At 36.1% G+C, this 27774-nt stretch overlaps 12 protein-coding genes across 12 annotated transcripts; 6 read left to right on the top strand and 6 right to left on the bottom strand.

Moving 5' to 3' along the window:
- Positions 1 to 1588: 1588 nt before the first annotated feature.
- On the bottom strand, positions 1589 to 2131 carry RO3G_05084 (uncharacterized protein; the record flags this gene model as incomplete). Its single annotated transcript, XM_067659674.1, has 1 exon — positions 1589 to 2131. One exon carries the CDS (start codon positions 2129 to 2131, stop codon positions 1589 to 1591), a length of 543 nt encoding a protein of 180 aa, XP_067515775.1.
- Positions 2132 to 2976: 845 nt separating this feature from the next.
- Positions 2977 to 4078, bottom strand: RO3G_05085 (uncharacterized protein; the record flags this gene model as incomplete). The annotated part of the gene is made up of 4 exons (XM_067659675.1): positions 2977 to 3054; positions 3116 to 3766; positions 3819 to 3881; positions 3938 to 4078. The coding sequence occupies 4 exons, from the start codon at positions 4076 to 4078 to the stop codon at positions 2977 to 2979; spliced, it is 933 nt and encodes a 310-aa protein (XP_067515776.1).
- A 354-nt stretch (positions 4079 to 4432) lies between these two features.
- Positions 4433 to 5530, bottom strand: RO3G_05086 (uncharacterized protein; the record flags this gene model as incomplete). Its single annotated transcript, XM_067659676.1, has 3 exons — positions 4433 to 5109; positions 5162 to 5419; positions 5473 to 5530. The coding sequence occupies 3 exons, from the start codon at positions 5528 to 5530 to the stop codon at positions 4433 to 4435; spliced, it is 993 nt and encodes a 330-aa protein (XP_067515777.1).
- Positions 5531 to 6190: 660 nt separating this feature from the next.
- RO3G_05087 (uncharacterized protein) lies at positions 6191 to 7568 on the top strand (the record flags this gene model as incomplete). Its single annotated transcript, XM_067659677.1, has 7 exons — positions 6191 to 6285; positions 6341 to 6630; positions 6700 to 6789; positions 6842 to 6960; positions 7009 to 7170; positions 7217 to 7312; positions 7371 to 7568. The coding sequence occupies 7 exons, from the start codon at positions 6191 to 6193 to the stop codon at positions 7566 to 7568; spliced, it is 1050 nt and encodes a 349-aa protein (XP_067515778.1).
- Positions 7569 to 10003: 2435 nt separating this feature from the next.
- On the bottom strand, positions 10004 to 10843 carry RO3G_05088 (uncharacterized protein; the record flags this gene model as incomplete). Its single annotated transcript, XM_067659678.1, has 2 exons — positions 10004 to 10722; positions 10792 to 10843. 2 exons carry the CDS (start codon positions 10841 to 10843, stop codon positions 10004 to 10006), a joined length of 771 nt encoding a protein of 256 aa, XP_067515779.1.
- Positions 10844 to 11085: 242 nt separating this feature from the next.
- On the top strand, positions 11086 to 12041 carry RO3G_05089 (NADH dehydrogenase [ubiquinone] iron-sulfur protein 8; the record flags this gene model as incomplete). Its single annotated transcript, XM_067659679.1, has 6 exons — positions 11086 to 11143; positions 11219 to 11509; positions 11571 to 11703; positions 11754 to 11785; positions 11842 to 11959; positions 12011 to 12041. The coding sequence occupies 6 exons, from the start codon at positions 11086 to 11088 to the stop codon at positions 12039 to 12041; spliced, it is 663 nt and encodes a 220-aa protein (XP_067515780.1).
- Positions 12042 to 12419: 378 nt separating this feature from the next.
- RO3G_05090 (uncharacterized protein) lies at positions 12420 to 14655 on the bottom strand (the record flags this gene model as incomplete). The annotated part of the gene is made up of 4 exons (XM_067659680.1): positions 12420 to 12943; positions 13040 to 13166; positions 13232 to 14389; positions 14461 to 14655. 4 exons carry the CDS (start codon positions 14653 to 14655, stop codon positions 12420 to 12422), a joined length of 2004 nt encoding a protein of 667 aa, XP_067515781.1.
- Positions 14656 to 15900: 1245 nt separating this feature from the next.
- On the bottom strand, positions 15901 to 18133 carry RO3G_05091 (uncharacterized protein; the record flags this gene model as incomplete). Its single annotated transcript, XM_067659681.1, has 3 exons — positions 15901 to 16644; positions 16710 to 17867; positions 17939 to 18133. 3 exons carry the CDS (start codon positions 18131 to 18133, stop codon positions 15901 to 15903), a joined length of 2097 nt encoding a protein of 698 aa, XP_067515782.1.
- A 2374-nt stretch (positions 18134 to 20507) lies between these two features.
- Positions 20508 to 21082, top strand: RO3G_05092 (uncharacterized protein; the record flags this gene model as incomplete). Its single annotated transcript, XM_067659682.1, has 3 exons — positions 20508 to 20591; positions 20640 to 20930; positions 20987 to 21082. 3 exons carry the CDS (start codon positions 20508 to 20510, stop codon positions 21080 to 21082), a joined length of 471 nt encoding a protein of 156 aa, XP_067515783.1.
- Positions 21083 to 21972: 890 nt separating this feature from the next.
- RO3G_05093 (uncharacterized protein) lies at positions 21973 to 22695 on the top strand (the record flags this gene model as incomplete). Its single annotated transcript, XM_067659683.1, has 1 exon — positions 21973 to 22695. One exon carries the CDS (start codon positions 21973 to 21975, stop codon positions 22693 to 22695), a length of 723 nt encoding a protein of 240 aa, XP_067515784.1.
- Positions 22696 to 23391: 696 nt separating this feature from the next.
- RO3G_05094 (uncharacterized protein) lies at positions 23392 to 24373 on the top strand (the record flags this gene model as incomplete). The annotated part of the gene is made up of 2 exons (XM_067659684.1): positions 23392 to 23584; positions 23733 to 24373. The coding sequence occupies 2 exons, from the start codon at positions 23392 to 23394 to the stop codon at positions 24371 to 24373; spliced, it is 834 nt and encodes a 277-aa protein (XP_067515785.1).
- Positions 24374 to 26312: 1939 nt separating this feature from the next.
- On the top strand, positions 26313 to 27539 carry RO3G_05095 (uncharacterized protein; the record flags this gene model as incomplete). Its single annotated transcript, XM_067659685.1, has 2 exons — positions 26313 to 26445; positions 26494 to 27539. 2 exons carry the CDS (start codon positions 26313 to 26315, stop codon positions 27537 to 27539), a joined length of 1179 nt encoding a protein of 392 aa, XP_067515786.1.
- Positions 27540 to 27774: the final 235 nt, after the last annotated feature.

A 27774-nucleotide genomic window follows, 5' to 3' on the forward strand; every position in this document is an offset into this window, starting at 1 on the left:
AGTTATTGTTGTAACTGTAGTCTATAGAAAATGATGTTCAAAATATGAACCATCCCATTTATTTCTACTCACTGACGTTACAAATAATACAATTAAATCCAAATCTTTTATAGAAATCAGATATCTCAATATACTCTGGCGTAACTCCTTTAAAGTAAGGAGGGGGAAATAAGAAAGTGTAGATTATTTTTTTTTACTGTAAAGAACCCATTGATACAAAGCCTTTTTTATGTGTATTTTGTTTAGAAATAGGAGGAAATAGTATTTGATAACTATAAGTTACTACAATTATAAAAAGTAAAAGGATGTTATTCTTCAAACAATCCATTGACTAAAACCTAAATGCTGTATCAATGGCTTATCAGTGATAGGTGCGCACCAAGCCAAGTGACTGTTTATTTAAATTAATACAAAAATGAAAAGTAAACTTTTGAATTTTACCTTTACAAATCATTTAAACATTTTCATTTTGTCACAATAAGCAAGTTTTTTTTAATATTCCTCCAAATTAATTTTTTTTTTTTTTTTTTTCATATTTTTTAATGTCCCAAGCGATTATCTCTAAAAACATATGTCCTTTTTCCAAAAATAGTCAATAGTGTAACAAGAGGGAGATACGATTTGTTTTGTAGAAATACCTTTTTTAATATCTCATCAACGTATTCATCTAATTCAAACTAACCGCTCAATCTACGAGACAATTCAAGAATTAGGTGAACGCGTATAAAAAATAAAAAAAGGGGAATTAGATACATAAATACCACCCTTTTACTCTGAATATATGTTTAAAAATACATTTGTAAAAATGTTTTTTTTTTCTTTGTACGCCACAATTGCTTCATCCATCGGCGGGACATTCGGAAATGGCGGCTAATTACCATTTTCGAACCATGCAGTGTCGCCATTAGCTGGTATTGTATCATCATGCATAAGACTAAAAACACTAGCTTCCTTTCTATATCGAGTTACAATACAAATTTTTTTTATTCATGCAAGCATAAAAGCGCTTAAAGGCTTGAATACGAAAAGAATAGATACTTTTATAACGTATAAATTTTTAAAGAAGTATCGCTTTTTTACAATTTCCTATCATTCCGTTACACGTAAAACACGCATAATAAGAACAGTATAACGCGTGATTGTGATTGGTAAAGTCGGAAGTGCTCTTCTGAAGATACTTTACGATCAAAAAGCCATATCCAATCAAAATAAATTAAGCGGTGTTTGTACATCGGAGTTACTATACTAAGAGAAGGAGGGAAGTTTCGTTAACAACGCGTGTAACAAATTACGCCAATATTTCGTGTGACAGTAGTGGATAGAATCCGGCAATTCCGTTTACGTTTACAAAAATGCTAGTATTTGTAAGTTTTATTGATGTATTTACAAAATAGGAAAAGGGAATATTACAAAATAAAGAAAAAGGTTTACAGAAAGCTTGCAGTAAAAAAAAAAGGAGAGGCATAGTGCATAACAAGATAATTGAAAAGAGGTAGCTTTCATAAAAGTTGCATACTATATCATAATGAGGTGAAGGCATACAATGAGAAGAAAAAGAGAGAAGGACTTGTTGGGGTTGATGTCATTTTTAAATAAGTGGATACATGGGATATATCTGATCACAGTATGAAGTGTATGAATGAGGTTGATAATATGATGTGGGATAATCGTTACAAGGTATATAGCAATTTGTGTCAAGTAAGAAATCAGATGGAATGTAATCAGATTGAATATAATCAGATCTTGGTGTCATTTCAGACATACTTGTTTCAATTGATGAGCAAGGGGATGCCAGTGAACTAGGTATATCATAGACCTCTTCTTCGGATTCTTTCAGGGCTGCAATTCGATTTTCCAATTCAGTAAATTTACTGTTGAAGTGACTGATCTGCAAACCTAAATCGTCATACTCAGTTAAAAGCTCCTTTTCCTTTTCGCAGAGGCGCGTGGCTGTTTTTGTTTTTTCCAATTCTGGTTCACTTAGTTTGTAGGCCTGATAAAGACTATCATAGAGAATACTAATAGTCGCCAAAGAATCACACGTGAATTCCAACTCGTCTTGAAGCGCCTTGATATTGTCAGCAACTGATGGAATCATTGTGGGGTTTTTGTTTGTTTTTTTTTGTGCCATTTTATATAACGATCGGATGGGTTTATTTGATTGACATTTTTGAATACGTGTTGTTTGGACGCGTTTTGAGGTCCATTTGAGAGTTTTTGATGAATTGTTCATTTTTTGAGGAAAAAAAAAAAAAGTATGAATGAAAAAAGATAGGGAAGTAAAGTTTGCAACTTTATGAATTTATATAAAGGCTTTTTTTTTATTAAATCACTAACCGAATGATCGACTTCCATATTTAGATTGAATTCTGTTGATCTTATTGGCTCTCATTCAAGTAACACAAATCTTGGTGCCTATTTTTCGCATCATTTCATGCTACAAACAAAAAAAAAAGGTTTATATCTCCTTATTAATCTCCTTGTGGCGGAAAAAATACACTAGTTTCTATTGTCTTGATCATTGTGGAGTAATTGAGTTAAGACTGATCCTTTTAGGCCTTTTTTATGCTGTTGTCAAGGCAATAGAAAAAATGTTTGCTATGTTACACATGTCGTCTATTTTTTTTATCCTTACCCCCTGTCGGTAGCCTTCGGGCGAGATGAAAAAAGGGGGGGGACGAGAAAGAAGGGGAAGAAATCAATAATCAATCATTACATAACAAAGGACTATTTTTAACTTTTTATGTGCACCCAAACAGTATTTTTTTAACGCACGAGCCCTTGCATTATACACAATACTGTTCCATACTTTTTACTGGATTATGTAAACAGAATTGCTTGTGGCAGACAATCAGTCAAAATATAAAATTGAACATCGTTTTGATTCGCGTTATAAAATCTCTTTCAAATCCTTTGTTATAAATAATTTACAAGTGGTCCATACAATACTTTTTATTATTTTTATTTGTACAGTCTTTAAGCATCGAGCATTTTGTGGAAGACGGGAATCAATTGTTGAGCAACAGTGAAACTGAAGATTAACTTGGGGCCAACCTATACAACAACATGTCAATAAGAATGAACGTGCTATAGTATGTCTCTTATTTAAACTTACAACCAAAATCTTGGGGGTTAATCCCTTGAAGAAACCACCAAAACCTTCATTCTTGATAAGATCCTTGATGATCTTCAATCCGGGCTCTGGGTTTTCAAAGTTACGGTTTTGGATACGAGTCTTGACAACATCCAAGGGAGCAGCAACAGTAATGGAAGCAACAGCACCACCAATAGATGCACAGAAGTTTTGGAAGAAGGTGGCATTACTATAATCACTCAATCCAAACAAGTATTCCTTTACAAAGGCAGAACCACCAAAAAGAGCAAAGGAACCGGGTGCATTACGGGCTGCTGTCCAGCCAGCACCACGATAAAGACCCATACCTTCATCCTTCACGATACGCAAGAAACCACGTCCACGGAAAGCTTCAGGATTGGTTTGTCTCTTGATCTTGAGAACATCCAATGGAAGCAAGGCAATTTCACCAATACCAACCACACTACCAGCAGTGGCGTGCATGATGGTCTTTCCAGTCTTTTCTCCAAATGCACCAACAAACAAATCTCTGTGGTGCTTGTTGAAGTAATCTTTCACAAAGGGTTGTCCACCAAATTTGTATACTCTTTGAGCGACCTTGTATCCAGCTGCAAATCCAAGACCTGGGAAAAGAGAAGCATACTTTTTGACAAATCCAGCAGTAGCAGCTTCCTATAGATTTATTCAGTATTTAAGAGCATGATTAATTTATATGCAAGTGTACCTTGAAAACAACTTGATTAACAAATGCCTTGTTTTCAGCAAATGTGCGAGTGGATTCCCAAATCTATATCAGCATGTTAATAGGTCGTTTTTACAGCTTTCAAAGAGTGATAGCTGTACCTTGTTTTGGTTACTCATCAAACGCTTTGCCACAGTATCAACAGGGTGGAAAATAATCAATTCAAGAATACCAGAGCTGGCACTTCCGAGGAAACGAGCTTTACCAGATTCAGAGCTGTTACCGCTGATAGGAGGTGACATGGCCTTTTGCTTAATTCAAAAAAGAGGAAGAAAAAAAAAAAAAAAAAAAAAACTGTCCCTGGGCTTATCAAACAAAAAATCTTTTTCATTTGTTATCGGACATTTAAATAGAGATAGGGTAAATCTTGCTGTGGATCGACCCAGAAAAAGATGGAGGAAGAGGAAAAGAGAGGGAGATGGACTGAGCTAGTGATTCTATATGCTGACCATATTGTTAATTTTTTTAGACCTTTTTTTTCTTGTAGTTTATAAAAAAAAGCGGATAAAGTGAGAAATTGAAAGTTTTATTGTGTGTGATGAGTCATTTTATATCACATGATTATAAACGTTTGTGTGTATGTGTTTAAGACCATCTTATAATTTACTTTCAGATACAATCATCTTATTCAGACGTTCTTTGATAAGAGATTCAGCATCATTCACAATTCTTGTGACCAAGTCTTGACAGGTAGGGATGTCATCAATAAGACCAATCACTTGTCCAACAGTCCAAACACCAAATTCAGGATCACCCGTTGTATAAACTTGTTTGCCTCGAGCACCCGACACTAACTCTTGAACATCCTCGAATACAACCTTTGGGTTCTCTTCACGCTTGTTGACCTCGACAGCCACTGAGTTTTTAAAGATACGTGTTGTGTTTCGGAAGGGACGGAAGACGAGAGCAGTAGAGCGTTCGTCTGCCTTGACAATGGCTTCCTTGATATTGTGATGAATGGGTGCTTCAGTGGTACACATAAATCGAGTACCCATGTTGATACCCTCAGCCCCTAATGCTAAAGCAGCAGCTAGACCTCGACCATCAGCAAAACCTCCAGAGGCAATATAAGGCAGGTTGAGTTTTTTGGCGGCCTTGGCTAATAAGATAACAGCTGTAACATCATCTTCGCCTGGATGCCCAGCACATTCAAATCCATCCATTGAGATCACATCAACACCTAAACGGTGAGCTGATATGGCGTGACGAACGGCTGTGCATTTGTGAAGTACAATAACACCAGCTGCTTTAAACATCTTGATATATTTACCAGCTTTTTTTTTTGTAAGTTAGTAAAGAAATTAAAAGAAAAATAATCAACTTACGATTATTTCCAGCCGTCTCAACTACCTTTACACCTTCCTCAATAATAGCCTTGGCATATTCTTCATAAGGAGGAGGCACAATGGCAGGTAAGAATGTCAAGTTGACACCAAAGGGGTATTTGGTCATTGTACGACATCGACGGATCTCGGCACGTAATGCGTCAGGAGTAGGTTGGGTTAAGGCAGTGAGCATACCCAAGGCACCAGCATTAGATACAGCAGAGGCCATTTCGGCATAACCAACATATTGCATACCACCTTTTAAATTTAATATACAAACAAATCTTGTATTTTTCCCCACACATATTTACCTTGAACGATAGGGTGTTTAATACCAAGTAATTCTGTAAGTTTTGTTTTAATAACCATGTTTAGAATAAAAGCATCATCAACAAAAAGGTAGAAGAATTGCAGAATAAATACGTTAATATAGGAGAGAATTTAAAGGAGATGACTAAGGGCTTTGAATGTAAATAGTAAATTGTAGATGACTAAAGTGATTTATTGGTGCAGCATGTGAAAAAAAATTTTATCAGAGCGAGAGTGTATAGATTAGGCGCCACTTATTCACCCAATGTAAATAAAAAATTATTTGACGTAAAAAAATGAGGCTTGTCAATTGACACAAGCTACTTGTTGTTTTACAAAGCTGATGACACGCTATGTTCTATTCTTGTGGTAGTTTCTCTAAACAAAATGATGTTTAAGACTACTTTACTTTGGATAGTCCATTGGCATTTAAATTTATTTATCTTAAACCACTTTAGTAACTGACCATCAATAGCAAAAACCAAAGATTTTGTATATCTTTTTTGTATTTTTTATTCCCTTTTTTTTATTTTTTTTTTTTTTTATGTAAATATCGTTTGTCTTTATCCCATTGATCCTCAATCCTATAATAAAAGTGAGAATAAATTAAAAATAATTTAAATGCCGACTTTTTTCTTTTTATTTTTATTCTTTTTTGCATGAATGGAAAAAAGCATTTTTCTTTTTCTTTTTTTTTTCTCTTATTCTTTAAACATAAAAATGTCTGTTCACAGAGAAGGGATAACAACTGATAATCACGATTGGACACTTATAAAAGCATCCTCATTAATTAAAGACCAAAAAGTAATAACAATGTAATGATTGTATGTGTTGTACGTATACAATTGCATAATATTATTTATAAACTAGTGAAGGCTCTTTACCAGTTGAGGAAGCTTGTGATATACTTATAAAGAGCAACATAAGTTCTGCACCTGTTTATGATACCAAAGTGAAGCATATAGCTCCTGAGACTGCTATTATTCATCCAAGATCTTATGTTGGCATGTTTGACTATGGTGATGTTATTGCCTATATTTTATTAGTACTTCGAAAGATAAAGCCAAATGATGATACAAAAGAAGATATCAACTTGGAAATAAAAGATATTATTAAAAGAGCATCTGAAGGAAAAGAGATCCCAGTAAAGTTGGCTAGTGGTAAGAGAGAGAGAAAAATAGAAATGATGAATGATTGAATGACATGATTTTTTTTTTCTTTCTTTCTAGATTTATCACAAAAAAACCCATTCTATTCAATTCTACCTGAGGCTACTTTATTATCTGCTGTAGAAGAGTTTTCTTATGGTATTCACAGAGGTAAGCCATATTATGTTGATACACAACTTGTTAAATTTTTTTGTCTATAAAGTATGTGTGTTAAATCCTGATGGGTCTATTAAGGGTATACTATCTCAATCAACAGTAGCAAAGTACTTTTATACAAACCAACATCATTTCCCTGATGTTGAGTGCATCTTGAATAAGACTGTAAGCAATACAACTGTGAGTGTGTACTATGTTAAACGTATAGATTAGTTGCGCCAATTAGGTCTTGGTATATCTGATGTAATCTCTGTTAATGCAGATTCACCTGTTCTTGATGCACTTTCACTTATGAGTAAGCACGATATATCCTCTGTTGCAGTATTGAGTCATATGGGTGTGATTGTTGGAAATATTAGCATGACAGATGTTAAGGTAATATGACAACAAAGCATCTTCACCAAGACTTATTTTATTATAGTTTGTTATGAAAAGCTATCGACATCAACTCTTGTGGAAGACTTGTTTTCAATTTGTCAGTCTCGTTCGTACTCAGCAAGGCATTGAAGACGGTCAGGTAAGTCTTATTTGTAAGAGTGATACACAATAAAACAACTAAAATCGATTGCACATAGGATCGAATACCAGTTTTTGATGTCCGTCTGGACACAACATTAGGCTTTACTGTCGCCAAATTGTTGGCTACTAAGTCACATCGTGTATGGGTAGTAGATGAAAGAGAAAGAGCGATAGGTGTAGTGTCTCTTACGGATGTTATGCGTATTATTGCCACTAGTAGTGGAATAGAAATCAAGCAAAAGGAAGAAAAATAAAAACTCAATTTGAGGTGTTACTATAAACAATAGCCCTCTCTCTCTTTTTTTTTGTACGTGTGTAATTTTTATTTGCTTTGTAAAATGAGTGGCATCTTTTCTTTAAAGAGCAAATCTCTTACAAGAAGAATGAAAACCAGTCGAGCTTGTGATGACTGTAGAAAGAGAAAGGTTTCTTTTTATTTTGTTTTTTTTTATGACGAAAAGCATTTAAAGGTTATTTTATATAATAGGTTAAATGTGATGGCAGACAACCTTGTGCACGATGTTTAAAAGGAAACATTGAGTGTATATTTGTAAAAACACCAAAGAAGGGACCACCAAAGACATATATAGAAAGTGTAGAAAGCAGACTCCAAAGAGTAGAAAACGCTTTAAAATCAGTTGCTACACCAGTCATTGGGAAGCTTTTTGAAGGATCTTTAAAGAATGAAGACACGGTTGATTTAGTGACAGAAGGTTAGGAATATAAAGTACATCTAAAAGATATATATTGATACACATTTAGTCTCTATATCGGCACCCTATACCACAGACTATCTCAACTCCCAAATAGATCGATTCACTATTAATGAAATCGGACAAGCAATTTATGTGAATGATTTATACACTCGAGTGGACAGAATACCGCCTAATAATAAAAACATTCGATCTTACTATTACGATACCCAACCTGATATCTCCTCGGTCTCTGATTCCCCACGTTCATCGGCTGCTACTTCTTTTTCTTCCAACTTTTTTCCTTTAGAGACCCCTATCAAAGAACATCTTGGTGCAGACAAAAAGACAATATCCGAAATGGAACCACTGATTGAGATCTACTTTGAACATGTACATAAATACATTCCAATGATTCACAAGCCTTCTTTTAGGAAACAACTTCAAGGTACAGGAAACCCACCTTCCCGCTGTCTTTATACGCTATATGTGCTGTTGCATCAAGATGGACGATAGATCGTGCGGATTACAACAAATTGATACCACCTGGATATACCTACTATCAAAAAGCACTTGGATCATTGGATGATTTTTTTAATATTCCAAGAGTTTCGACCATTCAGGCACTCATCCTATTGGTCAAATACCAAGAGTATTTTCAAAAAGTCGGTTACTTTCACAGATCCTATGCTTATTTGGGAATAGCCGCTAGAATGTGCTTTGATCTAGGCCTGTCTGATGCGGATGGTGACAGCATTGAAGCAGAGATTGGCAAAAGAACTTTTTGGGTAGCGTTTACCTATGATCTTTTGATGAGCATCGAGCAAGGACGCGCCACCTATTTTGATGCTTCAAAATGTGCCACAAGCTATCCGTCTGCAACAGCAGAAGAAACCTCTGCCCTTGAGGATGCGATCATGAACCAAAATGTTTTTATTCAGCTGTGCAAGATTTTGTCGGTTACTTATTCTGTCGTACGACGTTTTACGGTCAGACAACAAGTTCAAGGTAACCAGCGGACAAAAGAGCAGACAATAGAAGAACAATCATGGCTGTTCTCCATTCACACTCACCTGGAGAACTTCTTTTACGAAATATCTCAAGATCCTCAAGGTTCCTTTGGGGAAAATCAAATGTTACAGGACCCTTATGTCGGATTCTTATACATGACATACCAGTTTTGTGTGATCCTCTTGCATCGAAATTACATAGAGGGAACGTTGGATGTAAACGAACACGATTTTATACCTTATCCCCATCGGAAGCTGTGCTATAATGCTGCTGCTAGCATCACTAATATTGTAGAGACATTACAGCAGCGATTTCCTTTGGATGTCTTCATACTTCCTATCCGGGGGGTTCAACATGTAATTCACTGTTTGGCTGCTGCTGGTACTGTACATCAATACGAACTGCTTCATACAGAGGACTCAGTCGCAAAAGACATGGCACGCAGACAACATGTGTTGACGTTGAGCATGACACAATCATTATCAAGACACTCGCCTTCACTAGAGACCCTCAAATTTTTTAATACACCAATCCATTCTCTCCGAAGGCGACCGATGTCAGCCGGCTTTCACGACAATTCAAATACATCCGGAAGCAACCGAAGGGCGCGACCGGTTTCCATGACGTTTTTAGAAAATCAAACTGGCTGGATGGCAGGAAATGCTGCTTATCCGATGCAGCAGATGTCAAACAGATATTCTTATTCACAGCAGCAGCCATCTATGGGTTGGCCTGGTCTAGCTTATTTGGATCTACAGAATGCACCACTGGTTTCTTATCCATTCAGTGAGCAGCAGGGCAACGAAGAACTTTCATCCCCTGTTTACTATCAAGAACAACAGATGCAATATAACCCAATTCCGAGCATGAATGATCTGTTCCTGATAGACAGTGAAGAAAACCAAGATACAGTAAATGGAAATGTAAAATAAAAATCATCTTTCTCTCTCTCTTTCTTTCTTTTATTATTGTACAAGTTTTAAGTTCTAATTACCACCAAAATACACATGCTGAACATCAGCCAATTTCTTTCCTCTCATCTTTGCGATATCTTCAGGTTGCTTTGTGTTTGATAATGCTTCAAATGTAGCTTTGATGACGTTCATGGGTGTTGTTGATCCTCTGACTTTAGCACTGATATCTTGAATACCAACACATTTACAAATCTCGTGCACATAGTGGTTTGTACGAATACCAAATCCTGGAGGTCTAGCACGGAGCTCTAGTGTGGTAGCGTGGAATTTGTGAGTGAGATCCATGGACAGTGTACGATCATCATAACGTTCAAAGTATCTCAAATTCTTGATGGCACGGTTCGTGGCCTTGCGAATAGCTCGAGTGGCCTCTTCGTCTTTACCTTCACCATAGCCAGCCAAACCGTTTCCATTACCAACGACAACCAAAGCATACATGGAGGGTTGTTTACCCTTGCCGTTCATATTTACAACTCGCTTGACCACAAGTGCCTTCTTCATCAAGTCGCGCTGCTCAATGGAGCTGAGGGGTGTATCGATAATATCAGCAACTGTATTGAGTACAACTTCAGTAGGGCGGTGAGGTGTAAAGGTCTTCTTTTGATCTAACGTATTGGGTTTCTCGGAAGGAAAGTCGAGAATATTATCCAATTTACTGAGATCAGGAAGATTGTCTTTGTGAATTGCTGAGTGTCGAAACTTTTTTTCTCCAACTGTAGCATAAGCACGGGCTATGTATTTTGTGTGATTATTATGGTTTGCATGTCAAATTTATTTCTTTTTTCTTTTTCAATTTTTACCTGTTGCTGGGACAACAGAAAGTTTTGCAAAAGAGCGACAAACAGTCAACATGGTGAGGAGAAACAAGGGCAAAAAGTTTAAAAAATTTTGACAAGGAACCAGCAGCCAAAGTTACTAGATACCTTAAAAGGTAATTAATACTCCGTCTCTGACGTCAGCTTTCTCTTTTTTTTTTTACTATTTTATGGGAATGGGGACACCTTGATTTTTTTTTATTAGGCATTTACAGTTTCATTTTTTTTTTTTTGTTCCTTTTCTCTGTAAAAAAAAAAAACCTCCTCCCCACTCTTACAATGAATCACCTTAGATTACTCAACAGATCCTTGACTACGGCTCGACCTTTTCTCACTGGTAAAACAGAATTTTTTTTAAATGAAATTTATTATGAAAACCATTTACCAATGATCTATTTTGACATTTAAACAGCTTCTCGTTTCGCCGCAGCACCTGTTGGAAGTCAAATTGCACAGTTCAGTTCTTCTCGTATTGCTCAACATGCTTCTCCTATAAAAGACAACAGCCACCAAATTTCTGGAAAACCTCCAGGCGTTCTTGATGTTGCCGCTCAGCATTTATTGTTGACAGAATTGATGCGTGGTATGTGGGTTGTTTTAGAAAACTTCTTCCGTCCTCCCTATACCATTTTCTATCCATTCGAAAAGGGTCCTCTTTCTTCTCGTTTCCGTGGAGAGCATGCTCTTCGTCGTTATCAATCAGGTCAGTTGCCAAAAAAAAAAAAAAAAAAAAAAATTAAAATGCATTGACATTTTTTTTTTAGGTGAAGAACGTTGTATTGCTTGTAAGTTGTGTGAAGCCATTTGTCCTGCACAAGCTATCACAATTGAAGCTGAACCAAGAGAAGACGGATCACGTCGTACGACACGTTATGATATTGATATGACCAAGTGCATGTAAGTTTGTAAGAACAACATTTGGATTTTATAGCTCACTTTATGTTCAGTTACTGTGGTTTCTGTCAAGAAGCTTGTCCAGGTAACCAATGCGATTTTAAATAGAGAAAGAGGAATGATGCTAAAGTATATGAATAGTTGATGCTATTGTTGAAACACCTAATTACGAGTACATTACCGAAACTCACGAAGAACTCCTTTACAACAAGGAAAAACTCTTGGCAAACGGTGATAAATGGGAAGTTGAACTTGCTAGGTAAGTGTTGGCTGTAGATGACTGTTTTGTATTTATATCTTTTTTCAATAGAAACTTGCAAGCTGAACATCCTTATCGTTAAATTATTTAAACAATAAAAGAAGTCTGTGTAATTTGTGTATGAAGATCTGATTTTATTCTATTTTTTAAACAAAAACGCTCTTTTTTTTTTTTTTTTTTTTTTTTTTTTTTTTTTTTTTTTTTTTTTTTTTCCCACTTTTCTGAAATTAAAAAACATTGGTTGAACTATACTGTGAGGGTATTTTTTCAAGAATAGCAGTGTCTCCGACGCGGTCCCCTCATTTTTTTGGGGGGAAGGGACGGATGGTGAAATACTTTGTTTCTGGAAAATTTTAAATCCCGCTTTCCTGCTGATACTTTAACGCTTTCATTTGAATGATATATTTGTAATAAATTACTTTATTATTAATTCAATAGTAAACAAAAAACATTTCAATAATTAAATCTGATTATCTGCGACTAACTTGCACATTTGGTTGATAGAAAGCTTGTCAGAAACTCTTCTGAATTCAAGAAATTGTGCAGCTTCTTCACAGCTTATACCTCTTTCATTTGACAGCGACTCTATTTTCTTGTACAGTGGAAGACGTCTAGTAAAGAACCTAGACTCGGTTCTGTTGTCTACTTTGCGCCAATCTGCACCGTACTGCTCTTCCATAGACTTGATAGATGGCTTTCCAGCAAGACCAACAGAGTATTCTCGCCATACATCTGTCACGCTTATCAAACTTCTACTCATTTTGAATGATGGTAGACCTCTTGAGTTAGCAGCACTTGGGGAAGGAATAGATGACAGCGGAACAGAAGAGGAAGGAAGGATGGTTGATGTTTGTTGAATTTGTGTATTCTCATCACCTTGTCTTAGCATGTTTGAGATTTGCAAAAAAGAATCAGCGAGCATGGTTCGGTTTTCTGCTTCCAATTGCTTGACTGCATTCAAAGTAAGTTGATTCTGAGATTGGACTATGTTCAGCATAGCATTCATTGAGTCAAACTCTGTCTTCATAGCTGCTGCGACTTCAGGTAACAAAACTTTCCAGATGTTGGCTCATTTTGAACTTCTCATCGTTGGGCAGCGGATTGCAGATGAAAGACGCTCTTCATAGTCTTTGTAAATATCAGTATCAAAGATGCTGTGGGACCAAATAAAGCTTCCGGGGTATTTTCCCTTCAACACCACTGAGTCCTAAGATAAAAATAATTAGATATCGTAAGCATTATGACTTGATTTGTAAAAAAAATAATCCTTACCTGCAAAAAAACTGTTCTTAAATAATCCATTAAATCTAAAAAGTTTGGCCCAGCAATATCGTCTTCAACTTCCTTCCTGTAAAACTTCTCTCTCCAATATTCAATCCAAGGAAACACCATTTTGCGCAATTCTTCTGATGGCTCAATTGAACCACGATTGATGAAGTAATCACCCTTACGAGTAGTGAACCCGGCCAGCACTTTAATGGCATCAACAGGAAGGCCACTTAAATAGCAACCAACCATTCTATCGCTACCCCAACGTCCAACTTGTCTCTGTTGGTCTCCAGAGACACCTTCATTTGCAACCATATTAATGGCACTCTTTCTGTTGATGTGAGTGAGCTTGCTTGAATGAACACCGCAATACCTAAGCACTTGTTTATAAATCTTGGCTTGTTCACTATAGGTAATTGACCCATCCCCTGTAGTGTTTGGAAACAAATAAGTATCATACCAATCACGGCGAGTCGAGAAGTTTGGAAATGGTAGGTTTTGATGATGGAACAAGGAAAAAAAATATTGAGCAAAAGCGCCATGTGGACAAACTTCAACATCCCTATGGCGAAGAGCAGAACCATATTGAATCTTGCCATCCTTATTAGTCTTACCAAATGTTATAGTGGCTACTATAGCAAAGCAAGTAGAGGGGCCTTGATTTTTGAGTTCCATGATGAATAAATCTGGCAGCTGTGTTCCAAGAGCAGTCTCACTACGCATAAGCATGGCATGGCTCATAGAAAAGCAGACTTTGTTTCTCAAAGAAAAGATGTTGTTTTGAATCAAAAAATACTGATTGATTCGAAGCAATTCTTGATCTGTATAGCCATCATTCAAAGTATTTTTCCCACGATCCTCATATTCGGTTCTTTTGCGTCTTGCTTCCTTTTTGGTATGAGTGTCAAGAAAGCGCTTCACGATAGGTCCTCTTGCCATTGTATGCTTATTGAATCCTGCTTCTACCTGTTGATGGTATAAATCAACCACAGCTTTTACATAAGCAAGGACTGATTCCCTACCCAATGGTGCGGGTGATCCATCTGCATTTTTCTTGAATTTGTTTCCACGGGTCAAAACATAGTCTTTGAGAAAGAAAGCTAGCTTTGCGTCATAAACAATAGTACCATCCGCAACTTTTTCTTTATTGGCGCACCATTCCTATTTTCAATTTCAAACAATTTAGAAATCATCACCCAAACAATCTTTATAACATATAGCTTTTAACTTACAAACCATTCTCTTTGCTTAGATTTATAAGCAGCAGTCGTGTTCTTGGGACGATATGTTTGATTTTCAGCAATGACCATTTGCGTATTTTTATCCATTGCTAGCCTGGCTCGAATCATGTCTTCATAATGTTCAGCATCTGGAAGAGCGATATCATTATCTCTAGTAGAAGGACCAGCGTTTGAATCGTGACTCATTGTGTCGTATAGTAGTAATAATAACCAAGTAAGAGATAAAAGCAAAAACAAAGAGCAATGTAGGTACTTTTTGAGACTGATCTTTATTTCAGTTTAAGTTAAAGTAAAAATTACTCTAATTGAAGGCAAGTATTTATATCTTATTGAATGAGTGGCTTGATATCTTCTATTGTAAGCGTTCTTCTAATCTTCAGGTACTTTAGCAAGTGTTATCTCTAATTATGATTATGAAAACTTTTCATTTGTTCTTTTGTATGTCTGTCATAGATTACCTTTTATTCTGGGAATTACTCACTGATTTGAATAACGTTATTTTAGGTGTTATTTCAATTATATGAAAGATTAGCAATATTCCTGACATTAGATTGGGTTACTGACAACAGAAAATATCTTGTTATCTTGATTGGTACTTCTTATCAAAGAACTATCATTAATACAATACATATTCTAATAGAGTATGCTTACTTGGAAACAATTGTATAATCTTATTTAAATAAACTCGTATTTTACTTATGATCTTGTATTAAGACATGTATTTATCAATGTCAACTATAATCGGCTATTTTTCTTCAACGCATTGTTCAATTGAAATGCTTAACAAATAGTAGAAGAGATATGTTTGCAAAATTGGCAATTAGTTGCCAAAAAAGAAAGTGTATATTTTTCAATTGTTGATATGAGGATCCAATCCCTAACAACCGATATTTGTCACAATAATGTAGCTTACCGTATGCACCAATCAATATTAGAAATTTGGCTTTTATATGAAACGTCAAAGGACTTCTTGTACTTGCCCTGTCACTCCCCTTTTTTTTCTATTACAGCAAAGCTGAGTTGCATAAAAAAGCTTTTCAAGCACTTTATTGGTTATCAAAGTATACAAAGGATACATTGGATATCAGAGACCCGATCGCACTTTACTTTTTGTAAAAGTGAAGTATTTCATAGGTTAGAGCACTATACCTAAACATTTCAATTTCCGATATGTAAGTTTCGGAGACCCGACTGGGGATCTGAGAGACCTGAGGTCATGATACTGTGAGGGTATTTTTTCAAGAATAGCAGTGTCTCCGACGCGGTCCCCTCATTTTTTTGGGGGGAAGGGACGGATGGTGAAATACTTTGTTTCTGGAAAATTTTAAATCCCGCTTTCCTGCTGATACTTTAACGCTTTCATTTGAATGATATATTTGTAATAAATTACTTTATTATTAATTCAATAGTAAACAAAAAACATTTCAATAATTAAATCTGATTATCTGCGACTAACTTGCACATTTGGTTGATAGAAAGCTTGTCAGAAACTCTTCTGAATTCAAGAAATTGTGCAGCTTCTTCACAGCTTATACCTCTTTCATTTGACAGCGACTCTATTTTCTTGTACAGTGGAAGACGTCTAGTAAAGAACCTAGACTCGGTTCTGTTGTCTACTTTGCGCCAATCTGCACCGTACTGCTCTTCCATAGACTTGATAGATGGCTTTCCAGCAAGACCAACAGAGTATTCTCGCCATACATCTGTCACGCTTATCAAACTTCTACTCATTTTGAATGATGGTAGACCTCTTGAGTTAGCAGCACTTGGGGAAGGAATAGATGACAGCGGAACAGAAGAGGAAGGAAGGATGGTTGATGTTTGTTGAATTTGTGTATTCTCATCACCTTGTCTTAGCATGTTTGAGATTTGCAAAAAAGAATCAGCGAGCATGGTTCGGTTTTCTGCTTCCAATTGCTTGACTGCATTCAAAGTAAGTTGATTCTGAGATTGGACTATGTTCAGCATAGCATTCATTGAGTCAAACCCTGTCTTCATAGCTGCTGCGACTTCAGGTAACAAAACTTCCAGATGTTGGCTCATTTTGAACTTCTCATCGTTGGCAGCGATTGCAGATGAAAGACGCTCTTCATAGTCTTTGTAAATATCAGTATCAAAGATGCTGTGGGACCAAATAAAGCTTCCGGGGTATTTTCCCTTCAACACCACTGAGTCCTAAGATAAAAATAATTAGATATCGTAAGCATTATGACTTGATTTGTAAAAAAAATAATCCTTACCTGCAAAAAAACTGTTCTTAAATAATCCATTAAATCTAAAAAGTTTGGCCCAGCAATATCGTCTTCAACTTCCTTCCTGTAAAACTTCTCTCTCCAATATTCAATCCAAGGAAACACCATTTTGCGCAATTCTTCTGATGGCTCAATTGAACCACGATTGATGAAGTAATCACCCTTACGAGTAGTGAACCCGGCCAGCACTTTAATGGCATCAACAGGAAGGCCACTTAAATAGCAACCAACCATTCTATCGCTACCCCAACGTCCAACTTGTCTCTGTTGGTCTCCAGAGACACCTTCATTTGCAACCATATTAATGGCACTCTTTCTGTTGATGTGAGTGAGCTTGCTTGAATGAACACCGCAATACCTAAGCACTTGTTTATAAATCTTGGCTTGTTCACTATAGGTAATTGACCCATCCCCTGTAGTGTTTGGAAACAAATAAGTATCATACCAATCACGGCGAGTCGAGAAGTTTGGAAATGGTAGGTTTTGATGATGGAACAAGGAAAAAAAATATTGAGCAAAAGCGCCATGTGGACAAACTTCAACATCCCTATGGCGAAGAGCAGAACCATATTGAATCTTGCCATCCTTATTAGTCTTACCAAATGTTATAGTGGCTACTATAGCAAAGCAAGTAGAGGGGCCTTGATTTTTGAGTTCCATGATGAATAAATCTGGCAGCTGTGTTCCAAGAGCAGTCTCACTACGCATAAGCATGGCATGGCTCATAGAAAAGCAGACTTTGTTTCTCAAAGAAAAGATGTTGTTTTGAATCAAAAAATACTGATTGATTCGAAGCAATTCTTGATCTGTATAGCCATCATTCAAAGTATTTTTCCCACGATCCTCATATTCGGTTCTTTTGCGTCTTGCTTCCTTTTTGGTATGAGTGTCAAGAAAGCGCTTCACGATAGGTCCTCTTGCCATTGTATGCTTATTGAATCCTGCTTCTACCTGTTGATGGTATAAATCAACCACAGCTTTTACATAAGCAAGGACTGATTCCCTACCCAATGGTGCGGGTGATCCATCTGCATTTTTCTTGAATTTGTTTCCACGGGTCAAAACATAGTCTTTGAGAAAGAAAGCTAGCTTTGCGTCATAAACAATAGTACCATCCGCAACTTTTTCTTTATTGGCGCACCATTCCTATTTTCAATTTCAAACAATTTAGAAATCATCACCCAAACAATCTTTATAACATATAGCTTTTAACTTACAAACCATTCTCTTTGCTTAGATTTATAAGCAGCAGTCGTGTTCTTGGGACGATATGTTTGATTTTCAGCAATGACCATTTGCGTATTTTTATCCATTGCTAGCCTGGCTCGAATCATGTCTTCATAATGTTCAGCATCTGGAAGAGCGATATCATTATCTCTAGTAGAAGGACCAGCGTTTGAATCGTGACTCATTGTGTCGTATAGTAGTAATAATAACCAAGTAAGAGATAAAAGCAAAAACAAAGAGCAATGTAGGTACTTTTTGAGACTGATCTTTATTTCAGTTTAAGTTAAAGTAAAAATTACTCTAATTGAAGGCAAGTATTTATATCTTATTGAATGAGTGGCTTGATATCTTCTATTGTAAGCGTTCTTCTAATCTTCAGGTACTTTAGCAAGTGTTATCTCTAATTATGATTATGAAAACTTTTCATTTGTTCTTTTGTATGTCTGTCATAGATTACCTTTTATTCTGGGAATTACTCACTGATTTGAATAACGTTATTTTAGGTGTTATTTCAATTATATGAAAGATTAGCAATATTCCTGACATTAGATTGGGTTACTGACAACAGAAAATATCTTGTTATCTTGATTGGTACTTCTTATCAAAGAACTATCATTAATACAATACATATTCTAATAGAGTATGCTTACTTGGAAACAATTGTATAATCTTATTTAAATAAACTCGTATTTTACTTATGATCTTGTATTAAGACATGTATTTATCAATGTCAACTATAATCGGCTATTTTTCTTCAACGCATTGTTCAATTGAAATGCTTAACAAATAGTAGAAGAGATATGTTTGCAAAATTGGCAATTAGTTGCCAAAAAAGAAAGTGTATATTTTTCAATTGTTGATATGAGGATCCAATCCCTAACAACCGATATTTGTCACAATAATGTAGCTTACCGTATGCACCAATCAATATTAGAAATTTGGCTTTTATATGAAACGTCAAAGGACTTCTTGTACTTGCCCTGTCACTCCCCTTTTTTTTCTATTACAGCAAAGCTGAGTTGCATAAAAAAGCTTTTCAAGCACTTTATTGGTTATCAAAGTATACAAAGGATACATTGGATATCAGAGACCCGATCGCACTTTACTTTTTGTAAAAGTGAAGTATTTCATAGGTTAGAGCACTATACCTAAACATTTCAATTTCCGATATGTAAGTTTCGGAGACCCGACTGGGGATCTGAGAGACCTGAGGTCATGATACTGTTTTGCTTTTTACTGAGGGAAATAGATTGCCTTTTGGCGCGTTTGACTCTAATCCTAAAGCATCAAACCTTGCTTCCAAATACTGGAATTCAAGTGTCTGATGATTGTACTCGATTCTCTAGTACTTTTATTCAAGTTGATGACAAAAGAGTCGAGTGAACGACATCCCAACTGTTGAAGACGTTCATTGTTGGGAGCTTTTCCATGTTTAAACGGCTTGTGGATTAATGCTTGAGTCAACAGATTAGGCGATAAATGAAATCATTCTGCTGCTGATTGAATATTGGAAAGGTGTTTCTGCAATCAATAAGGGAACGACTTGAATGAAGCGATGGACAATTACAATATTGAACTTTACATAATTTATTAATGTTTAGTAAACACTTTTTTTTCTATAAATAAGTTGAGATATGAAAGAGGGAAAAAATGACAAGTTGTCTCTCTCTTTCTCTCTTCTCTTCTGATTGGGTGGTTTATTATTCCACATGAACTGAATTTTAAACCAATATCTGTATTGTCATCTATAAAACCAATGAAATAAAGATTCTTAAGCAAACTGTTTATTGTGGCCGTATTGTTTCCGAAAATTGAAGTTGATATTTGATTTCATATTTTCAATAGTGAAATGTATGACTCAATTTTAAACGAGAATAAATAAAAAAGGATAGAATCGGTTGCTTAGAGCATCAAGCAAATTTAAGTAAAAGAGAGATACTCCTGAATTTTGATATCTTTTAAATATTAAGTTTTACTATTTGGATGATTTTAAACAAGGTCCATCCAAACGGTACACACACACACGAAGAGAGAGAAAGAGAGAAAGAGAAAGAGAGAGAGAAAGAGAGAGAGAGAAAGAGAGAAAGAGAAAGAGAGAGAGAGAGAGAGATGTATGCAAACTGAGAATACTATACTGGCATGTTTCGAGATGCATTATTTTTAATTAAAAATAACTTTCTCTTCTTTTTCTTCTTTTTTTTATCGATGACCCATTATTATTCACAACTTCAACAGCAAGTTTGTTATGATCCACATCCGATGTACAACGTCAACCAGCACATTCGACCGGCAACGAATGAAGGTTATCAAAAGGAGATGACGCCAATGATGACAGAGAAACACGTCGTGTACAGTGACCCACCGATGACTTGCTGCGACAGACTATGTTGTGGATGCTGTAGGTGCTGTCCTCGATGGTGCAGATGGTGTAGTTGTATCTTGTTCATCTTTATTGGTCTTCTAGTGATTATCACTGGCATCTTAGTCTCTCAGTTTAAGGTACCAAAAGTAGACTTTACTGGCATTCAAGGGATACCTTCATTTGGAAAGAATGAAACGATGATCAGCTTAAGATTTGATTTAGGATATTCTGTAAAGAATGATAATATTGAAAGTGTCACTTTCTCATCCTTGAAAGCGCAGGTAAAAAAAAATAAATAAAAAGGAATACAGGGAATTTATAAAATATAGGCGTTTTATCATGGATACGATCATACATCGATTGGAGGTGGTGAATTGAATGATTTACATATATCATCCAATGCGATCACCACCATTCAATTTCCATTCACCATCATGATTGACATAGCCAGTCAAGAAGATCAAGCGATTGTGTTTAAACTCATGTCGGATTGTGGTCTGGGTGGAAATAGACAGGAAAAGATCAGACTGGATTATAGAGTAGAAGCGACGATAGATATTATTGGTCTATCGATACAGATACCTTACTCAGATACAGTTGATTTTGATTGTCCAATGAATGTAAGTTGCTATTCACACACCTATTTCTTACATTATTTTAATCTGCAACACAACAGAAAACACTTGACACATTAGACCCATTTGTATTGGATCTCATGGGTATCAACAGTACAGAATTCAATAACAATGCCTCTATGCCTATCGACTTGTAAAGCTTGACCTCTTCTTTACCACCAGCCATCAGTGACGTTGTCAGCAATCAAAATACCTGAGTTTAAATAAATCCATAGGAGGCCATGCTTTTCTTTTTGTTTTTTTTGTGAGCGTTTGTTTCGAATGAAGACAGCTATAGTGAATCATACAAGACGTTTTATGTCTGTGAATCATAAACACCTTTCAAAAGATTGTATTTTTTGTAAAATTATAAAGTAAAAGAAAGATTGTGTTTTTTGAAAAGAGAGTTAAAAAAAGAAAGATAGAAATGAGATTCCTTCGTTCAAGTTGATGGAGACTGAGAAAAGGTATTGACTCTTTTATCGTTTGATTGTTTATCCATATTTCTTTTTATAGTTTTGGATTTATGGATATTGATCCTCTTAGTGAAGGACATGTGGTAAAGAGAGAAAGGAAATAAAAGAAAGAGAGATTGACGGGTTGAATTAGTTGGTGATTCCAAAATGTAATAGAATGTATACGTCATCAAATAAATAACGATTGATTAGATCATGCAGAATTCATGCATCAAGTACCTGATGAATATTTAGCAGAGATGATGCCCAGTGCAAAAAAGATGATGAAAGCCATTGGATGTTCAGAATACAATATACTACAAGTAAGTCAAAGGGTAGGTTGACTTGTAATTCATCATTTCCCTTTATAGAATAATGGTCGATTGGCTCATCAAGCCGTTCCTCATGTTCATTTTCATTTGATTCCCAAAACAAAAGAAACAGGTCTTGGTCTTCGTTGGAAACCCCTTGGAAAATCGATCGATGAAATCAAGAAAGAGTATGAAAAGATTATGCAGCGTTTGTAATGATGATGTCATTTATTCTCTCTCTTTACAAATAAACCATTTCATCTCTCTCTTTTTCCTTTCATAATGCATTCATTCACATATCAGCAGCAGCAGAGAACAATCATCAGCAGGTCACTGTTACCCAGACTATCGCTCTGTTCAACCGTGACTCGTCCTTGTGTATCCAAACAACAGATGATCCACCGACCACTCTCCTTCTGGACTTTACCTCGATTGGTCCTTGCCACGACCAACAAAAAGAATCGTCGACTGGTTTATGGAGCATTAGGCGCTGCGGGTCTGTTGAGTTCAGTCTTTGGTCCGGTGGTTTGGATTGCTGTCGGAGGAGTGAGTTCGTTGGTGGGATGGCGGATTTATAGAAAAGGTAAAAGTTGGTGGAACTATCTGACACCTCCTCAGTTGAATGCGACTGCAACAGAGTGGTTATTGAGTAAAGTGGGTACACATACAGCAACAGAGCTGGTACGTAAAGAGTCCATCAAGCAGCTATCCAATTATTTTCAAAGTGGAGGAGGTAAGAAAGTACTGGAAGAATTCGGATTAGATCATGAAAAGGAGTTGATATGGGAAGATGTGTACAAGTCGGAAACAACCCGATTAGATAAAGAAAGATTTCAAGTCTTGATTCGCTTTTGGTTATCGGATGAAATGTCAAGAGGTCCTCAAGGTGGTAGTTGTCAGGTCACAGCATCTGCTATCGTCAGTGGAAGTGGACACATACAAATGGAATCCATCTTATTGAATGCACCTGGGTGGCATGAACAAGAAACAATCCCAATAAAATAAGGTTTAACATGCCATTTATTATAAAAGGAGCAATTGACAGACAAAGAAAAAAAAAAGGGGAAAAGAGAGAGAGAGAGAGAGAAAGGAAATGACGTGGTGTGACCTTTATCGAATGATTCCCTTCTCTCCCCCCAAAAAAAATAGATTCATTTTTGCAGTGGCTGAGTTTGACATACGCACTGATTCCTTTTTTTTTTTTTTCTTGCGCAGTTTTTTTTTTTTGCATAAAAAATCACTGCGGTTGACGTTCTTTTGTGATAGGGTTCATACTCGTGAACTGACAGAGATTTTTTTTTCTTTCTTAAAAAATGAGGGGTGGGGGGAAAGGGAAAAGATGCATGAAAAGAAGGGGATAAACCAATCAGTAAGAATGAAATTGAGTGTAACTTGAGCCATCAATTCAAGATCCGGTCACATGTTTACAAAAGAACACGTCTCATTGAATGAACCCAATCAAGCCTAACTGTCGGTCTGTAAAATTAAAAGCGCATCTTTTCAAACCAAAAAGAGAAATAATCCCACAAATCAAAATGGACACCGGCTGCGAACGAAGAATTAGGGAAGTGGAGTGACTGATGATAAATTTTTTTAATGTCGGGAAAATATAAAAAGGACAACTTCTTTTGACATTTTTTCTTTTTTTTTTTCTTCTTCTTCTTTCTCCTTCTTTATTATTATTCAGCTTCAACAGCATCTATGTCTTCATTTCCACTTGAACTTACTTTACAAGAAAACAATCGCAGTTACAACTTTTATTTGGATAACAGCAAATTAATCAAACCAAATACTATTTCTGAAAGCTTTTCTGAAGAAGAAAGTGATTCAACCAATTCTACAAAATCATTTCATCATCAAGCTCAAAAGCATTTAAAGAAGCGTGAAGTGAACTGTAAGTCATATATAAAAAAAAGGGGAGGACAGGGGAGGGAGAAGGAGAGAGGGGGGGGGATAGGAGGAGGGATTTATAAAAAAAAGTTTTTTTTTTCTGGAACAAACCAATAAAATCTGACTTTTTTTATTTTTATTTTTTTGCTTAGCCATGAAAAAAGAAGAAATGGATTCTGATAATGATTCACTGATTGAATATACAAAGAATACGAAAAAGAACAAAAAGACGATTGAAAATGAAAAGAAACAAAAGAATCTTTATAAAACTGAACTTTGTCGTAACTGGGAAGAGACTGGTCAGTGTCGATACGGAACCAAATGTCAATATGCTCACGGTGCACAAGATTTAAGAGAGATTGAACGACACCCGAAATACAAGACACAGAAATGCCGTACTTTTCACAAGACCGGTTCTTGTCCTTATGGTGCTCGTTGTACCTTTAGACATTTCAGTCTGCCTGGTGATGATGAAGAACATGCTGCGGCCACGACACCCATGCTGTTCGGAAAAGAAAAGTTCTTTTCTATTTTTAATAGTGAAAAGATGCTTCAACCCAATTGGTATTCATCCACTCCTTTTACAACACCCAGTCCTTCTGGTCTTATGGCTGAACAATATAAACGTCCATTTATGTATGATAATGAAGATGCCTTGCTTCCTTCGAATGCAGAAAGTTTATTACCTCATCAACTCTTATTTGATCTTGACAATGAACAAGTGAATCCGATTCCCAATTATTATCAACAAGACACTCTTTGTAAATCCTTTTTCCGTCCATGGCTAATTTAAATTATTTTGTTTATATTCTTCTTTGCTTTGTTATCTTTTTTTCTTTGTGTAAAGTATATTTATAAAAGAGATAATCATATTATTTATTATAATAGCATCCTTTTAACAAATAACCCCCCTTCTTAACATCATTTATTTTAATCAAATAAAATAAAAATTATTGACAATCATTTTTAATCATACACCCTCTCGACATATCAACAAGTTGGGAATACCAACGCGCTCTTGATCTCTTTACTTTTTTTTTAAAAAAAATACCGTCACAGGCTCACCATCTCACTTTCAAAAATCACTAGACATAAAGTCATCTTGAGTCCTCAAAAATAAACACAATCAAATTTGATCAGCAAATCGACAGATAATTAAATGTCATCTTCACAGAGGACCATGTTAACAAGGGGACAGAAAAAAAAAAAGGGATCAAGAGCCTAGGAGACTGTGAAAGCAAAAAGAGAAATAGAGGGAAGACTTCTTTAGTGTCAAAAGTAAAAGAAATAGAAAAGAATTCTTCTTGTGCAAATTTAAACTGACAAAAGGGAGAATAGACTGTGTGCTTTTTATTAAATTTTACAATGCAAGTTGAAAGTCTTTATGTTTTCTGTAAATGTTCAAAGGGAAAAACAATTTATCCCCTTTTATTAAATGAACAAAACTCTACTTTTTTAACAAACCTCATGTTCTCTTTCTCTAAATAGTCAACAATAACATCAATCACAGCGCCGTATCTATCTTTGTTTCCATCCACTTTATAAAAAAAACGTTCTAAAATGCTTACACGATGAATTTAACTTTTTGAATCTAAAAAACCATTTCGTTACACAACTCATTATACCCCAGGCGGTCATTTTCAAAAGAAGCACGGATATTGGGTGACACAATAAGAATGAAGAATTTCTTTTTCCTTCAAATTGGACACGTTGCTAGTATAAAATAAATTTATATCTTCACAGCCTATTGTTCAATCACCAAAAGAAAGCAACAAAAAAAAGCGCAAGATGTTTGAGCATATTCTGTTTGCTTTTGAATGGGAAGGTGTAAAGAGGACACTGTATCACCCAAGTTGATTTCTTTGATAATATGCAACTATCAATCCATGTGTGATCAACAAATGCAGTGTCCCCTTCCACCCCTCTTTGTGCCATGAACCGATGGACTGTTCTGGCTCTTTTTGTCTTCAATGCCTTAAAGAATTCTCTTTACAAAAGAGAGATGAAAGTCCAGTGAGATCCTTGTGATCTCTAGACAGCTCACAAAAAAGGTTTAGAGTGAATCCTACAGGTCTTATTGACATGAATTGTTTATGAAAAGGGAGTATTTTACTTGTTAAATAAACTCCTTGTTGAGCTTAACGCCATTTAGCTTTGTTGAACCTTGCTTTTATTAAAAATGATGGTCGCACTCGAAATTAACAATCTGAATAACTTTATTGGAGAATCTCTAAAGGACTATTTTTAGATTAATCATTGCATCCTTGGATGAAGTCAAAGTAACAATAAGAAGAACGATTCTTGTCAAGGACACTCTCTACTGTTGGGCTTATAGATTTATCACACTACATCTTTCCCTTCGACTCGTGCCTCATCAAGGTACTGACCAGATCTTATCCTCTCAGGGGGGGAGAGTGTGCATCTCTGTGGAAATTATAATACAATTTATATAAAACTACGCCGATTTTGTACACCAAGAACTCCGAAAGATCCATAGCCTAGCATGAATCCCTGAAAAGTAGTCTGTATCGAGTCTTACAAAGTGTTGAATTAGATTTTATCTTCTAAAAATGGCATGGAAACATCTCCGATAAATCATAAAACTAAACTTTTATAATTATGAATTATACATCTTTTTATCATTGCATTACCACTTTACAGTCATCTTTATTTAATTTCCTAGTCCCTCATTCACATCCAATCTTCTTCAAATAGATTAGCACTATTTTCAAATGACAAACACCATACAACCCAAGCCTTCTACTAGCACTCCCATCTTGCCTTCTTTTTTTAAGCCTAAGTCATCTACAAGTACCCCTCTTTCCTCAAAGAAATATAAAAATTCATCTCATTTACAAACAGACAGTAAGTTTTCTCTACAGAAAACATAAACAGAGTCTAATCCTTATTCAGAAAAGCAGCGTAAAAGAAGTACGTCAACTCTCACAACTACCTCTGAAGTACCTGTCAACACAGCACGCAAGGTTGACGTACCATCACCTTCTTTCAACCGAAAGCTGGCAACCGTCCTATCTCTCAAATCATATAAAAAGCAGCCCAAGTATTCATTTGAAAAAATCAAAGCAGACGTAGATGCTGCTCTCTTGAGTAAGGAATCTGCTCATGGTGCTCATAAGCCACCAGGGACCGTTGTTCTTGAAGAAAAAACCAGACAGACAACACACTCGCCTTCCGAACTTGTAAAAACAAATGAAATCTACAGCCGACCAGAAAACACGTCAAGTTCTGGGTCATTTGCCTTGTCTGAAAGCAAAAGTAGTAGCACTAGCAACACATTTAATTCAAATGAAATTAATTGTGACACAACTAATGAAGCTGGTGACACGCTCATAAATCCATTGTCTGAAAAAGACTTGAACACAAATAGAAATGAATATGAAACGATCGAAATCCTCTTGGACGACAGCTCATGCTATGAACCATCCATAAACGATCCTCCAACGATCCTTAGTATACCAGAAGAAACTTTAGCTGTCAAGGAGCAATCCAGCAGCGAGCAAGAAGATGCTGCATCTGATCAGCTTTGCGGACACGCTGATTCGATCAGCCAAGACATTGGTAAAAATAGACACCCCAAAGCTTCTGTGTCGACCAGCATGACACTGCCTGAAAAAGACACTGGCAGTAAACATCACAAAGAAGAAAAGACAAAGAAACGACCCGTGTCTCTCTTGCGAAGAACCCGAAGTCGGAAATGGTCCACGTCCTCCATCATGTCCAACAGTGAAACCTCAAAGCCACCACCCTTGCCTGACCTTTCTGTTTGTAAAAATGATCCTACGACCTTTCTGGCGGGTCCTGCGGCCTCGATGCCTACCACAGGCAATCACTGTGTTTATAAAAACCACAAGTTTGACTTGATGAATCGGCTTTTGGAAAGTATGATGTATGGTGGTCATATCACAAACAATTTACATACTCCCATGGACTTGTGGTAACCCTCTCTTTTTTTAATCCTAAAACGAGGACTCACCTTACAGCTTTAGGTACCAAACAAGTGTTCGCTTACCATATATTGAAGCAAAGATAGCCGCTTCGGAATTATTAATTGCCGTTTTAGAAAAGATGAATGCACGCAAAAATGTAGAACTAAACATGAACGCGGTCATGAATGAGCTCAAGTTACTCAGACAGACTTTGAATCAGATCAATGATACCCTGATGCGAAAATTG

This window comes from Rhizopus delemar, genomic scaffold (genome assembly GCF_000149305.1).
Source record: "Rhizopus delemar RA 99-880 supercont3.3 genomic scaffold, whole genome shotgun sequence".
NCBI lineage: Eukaryota > Fungi > Mucoromycota > Mucoromycetes > Mucorales > Rhizopodaceae > Rhizopus > Rhizopus delemar.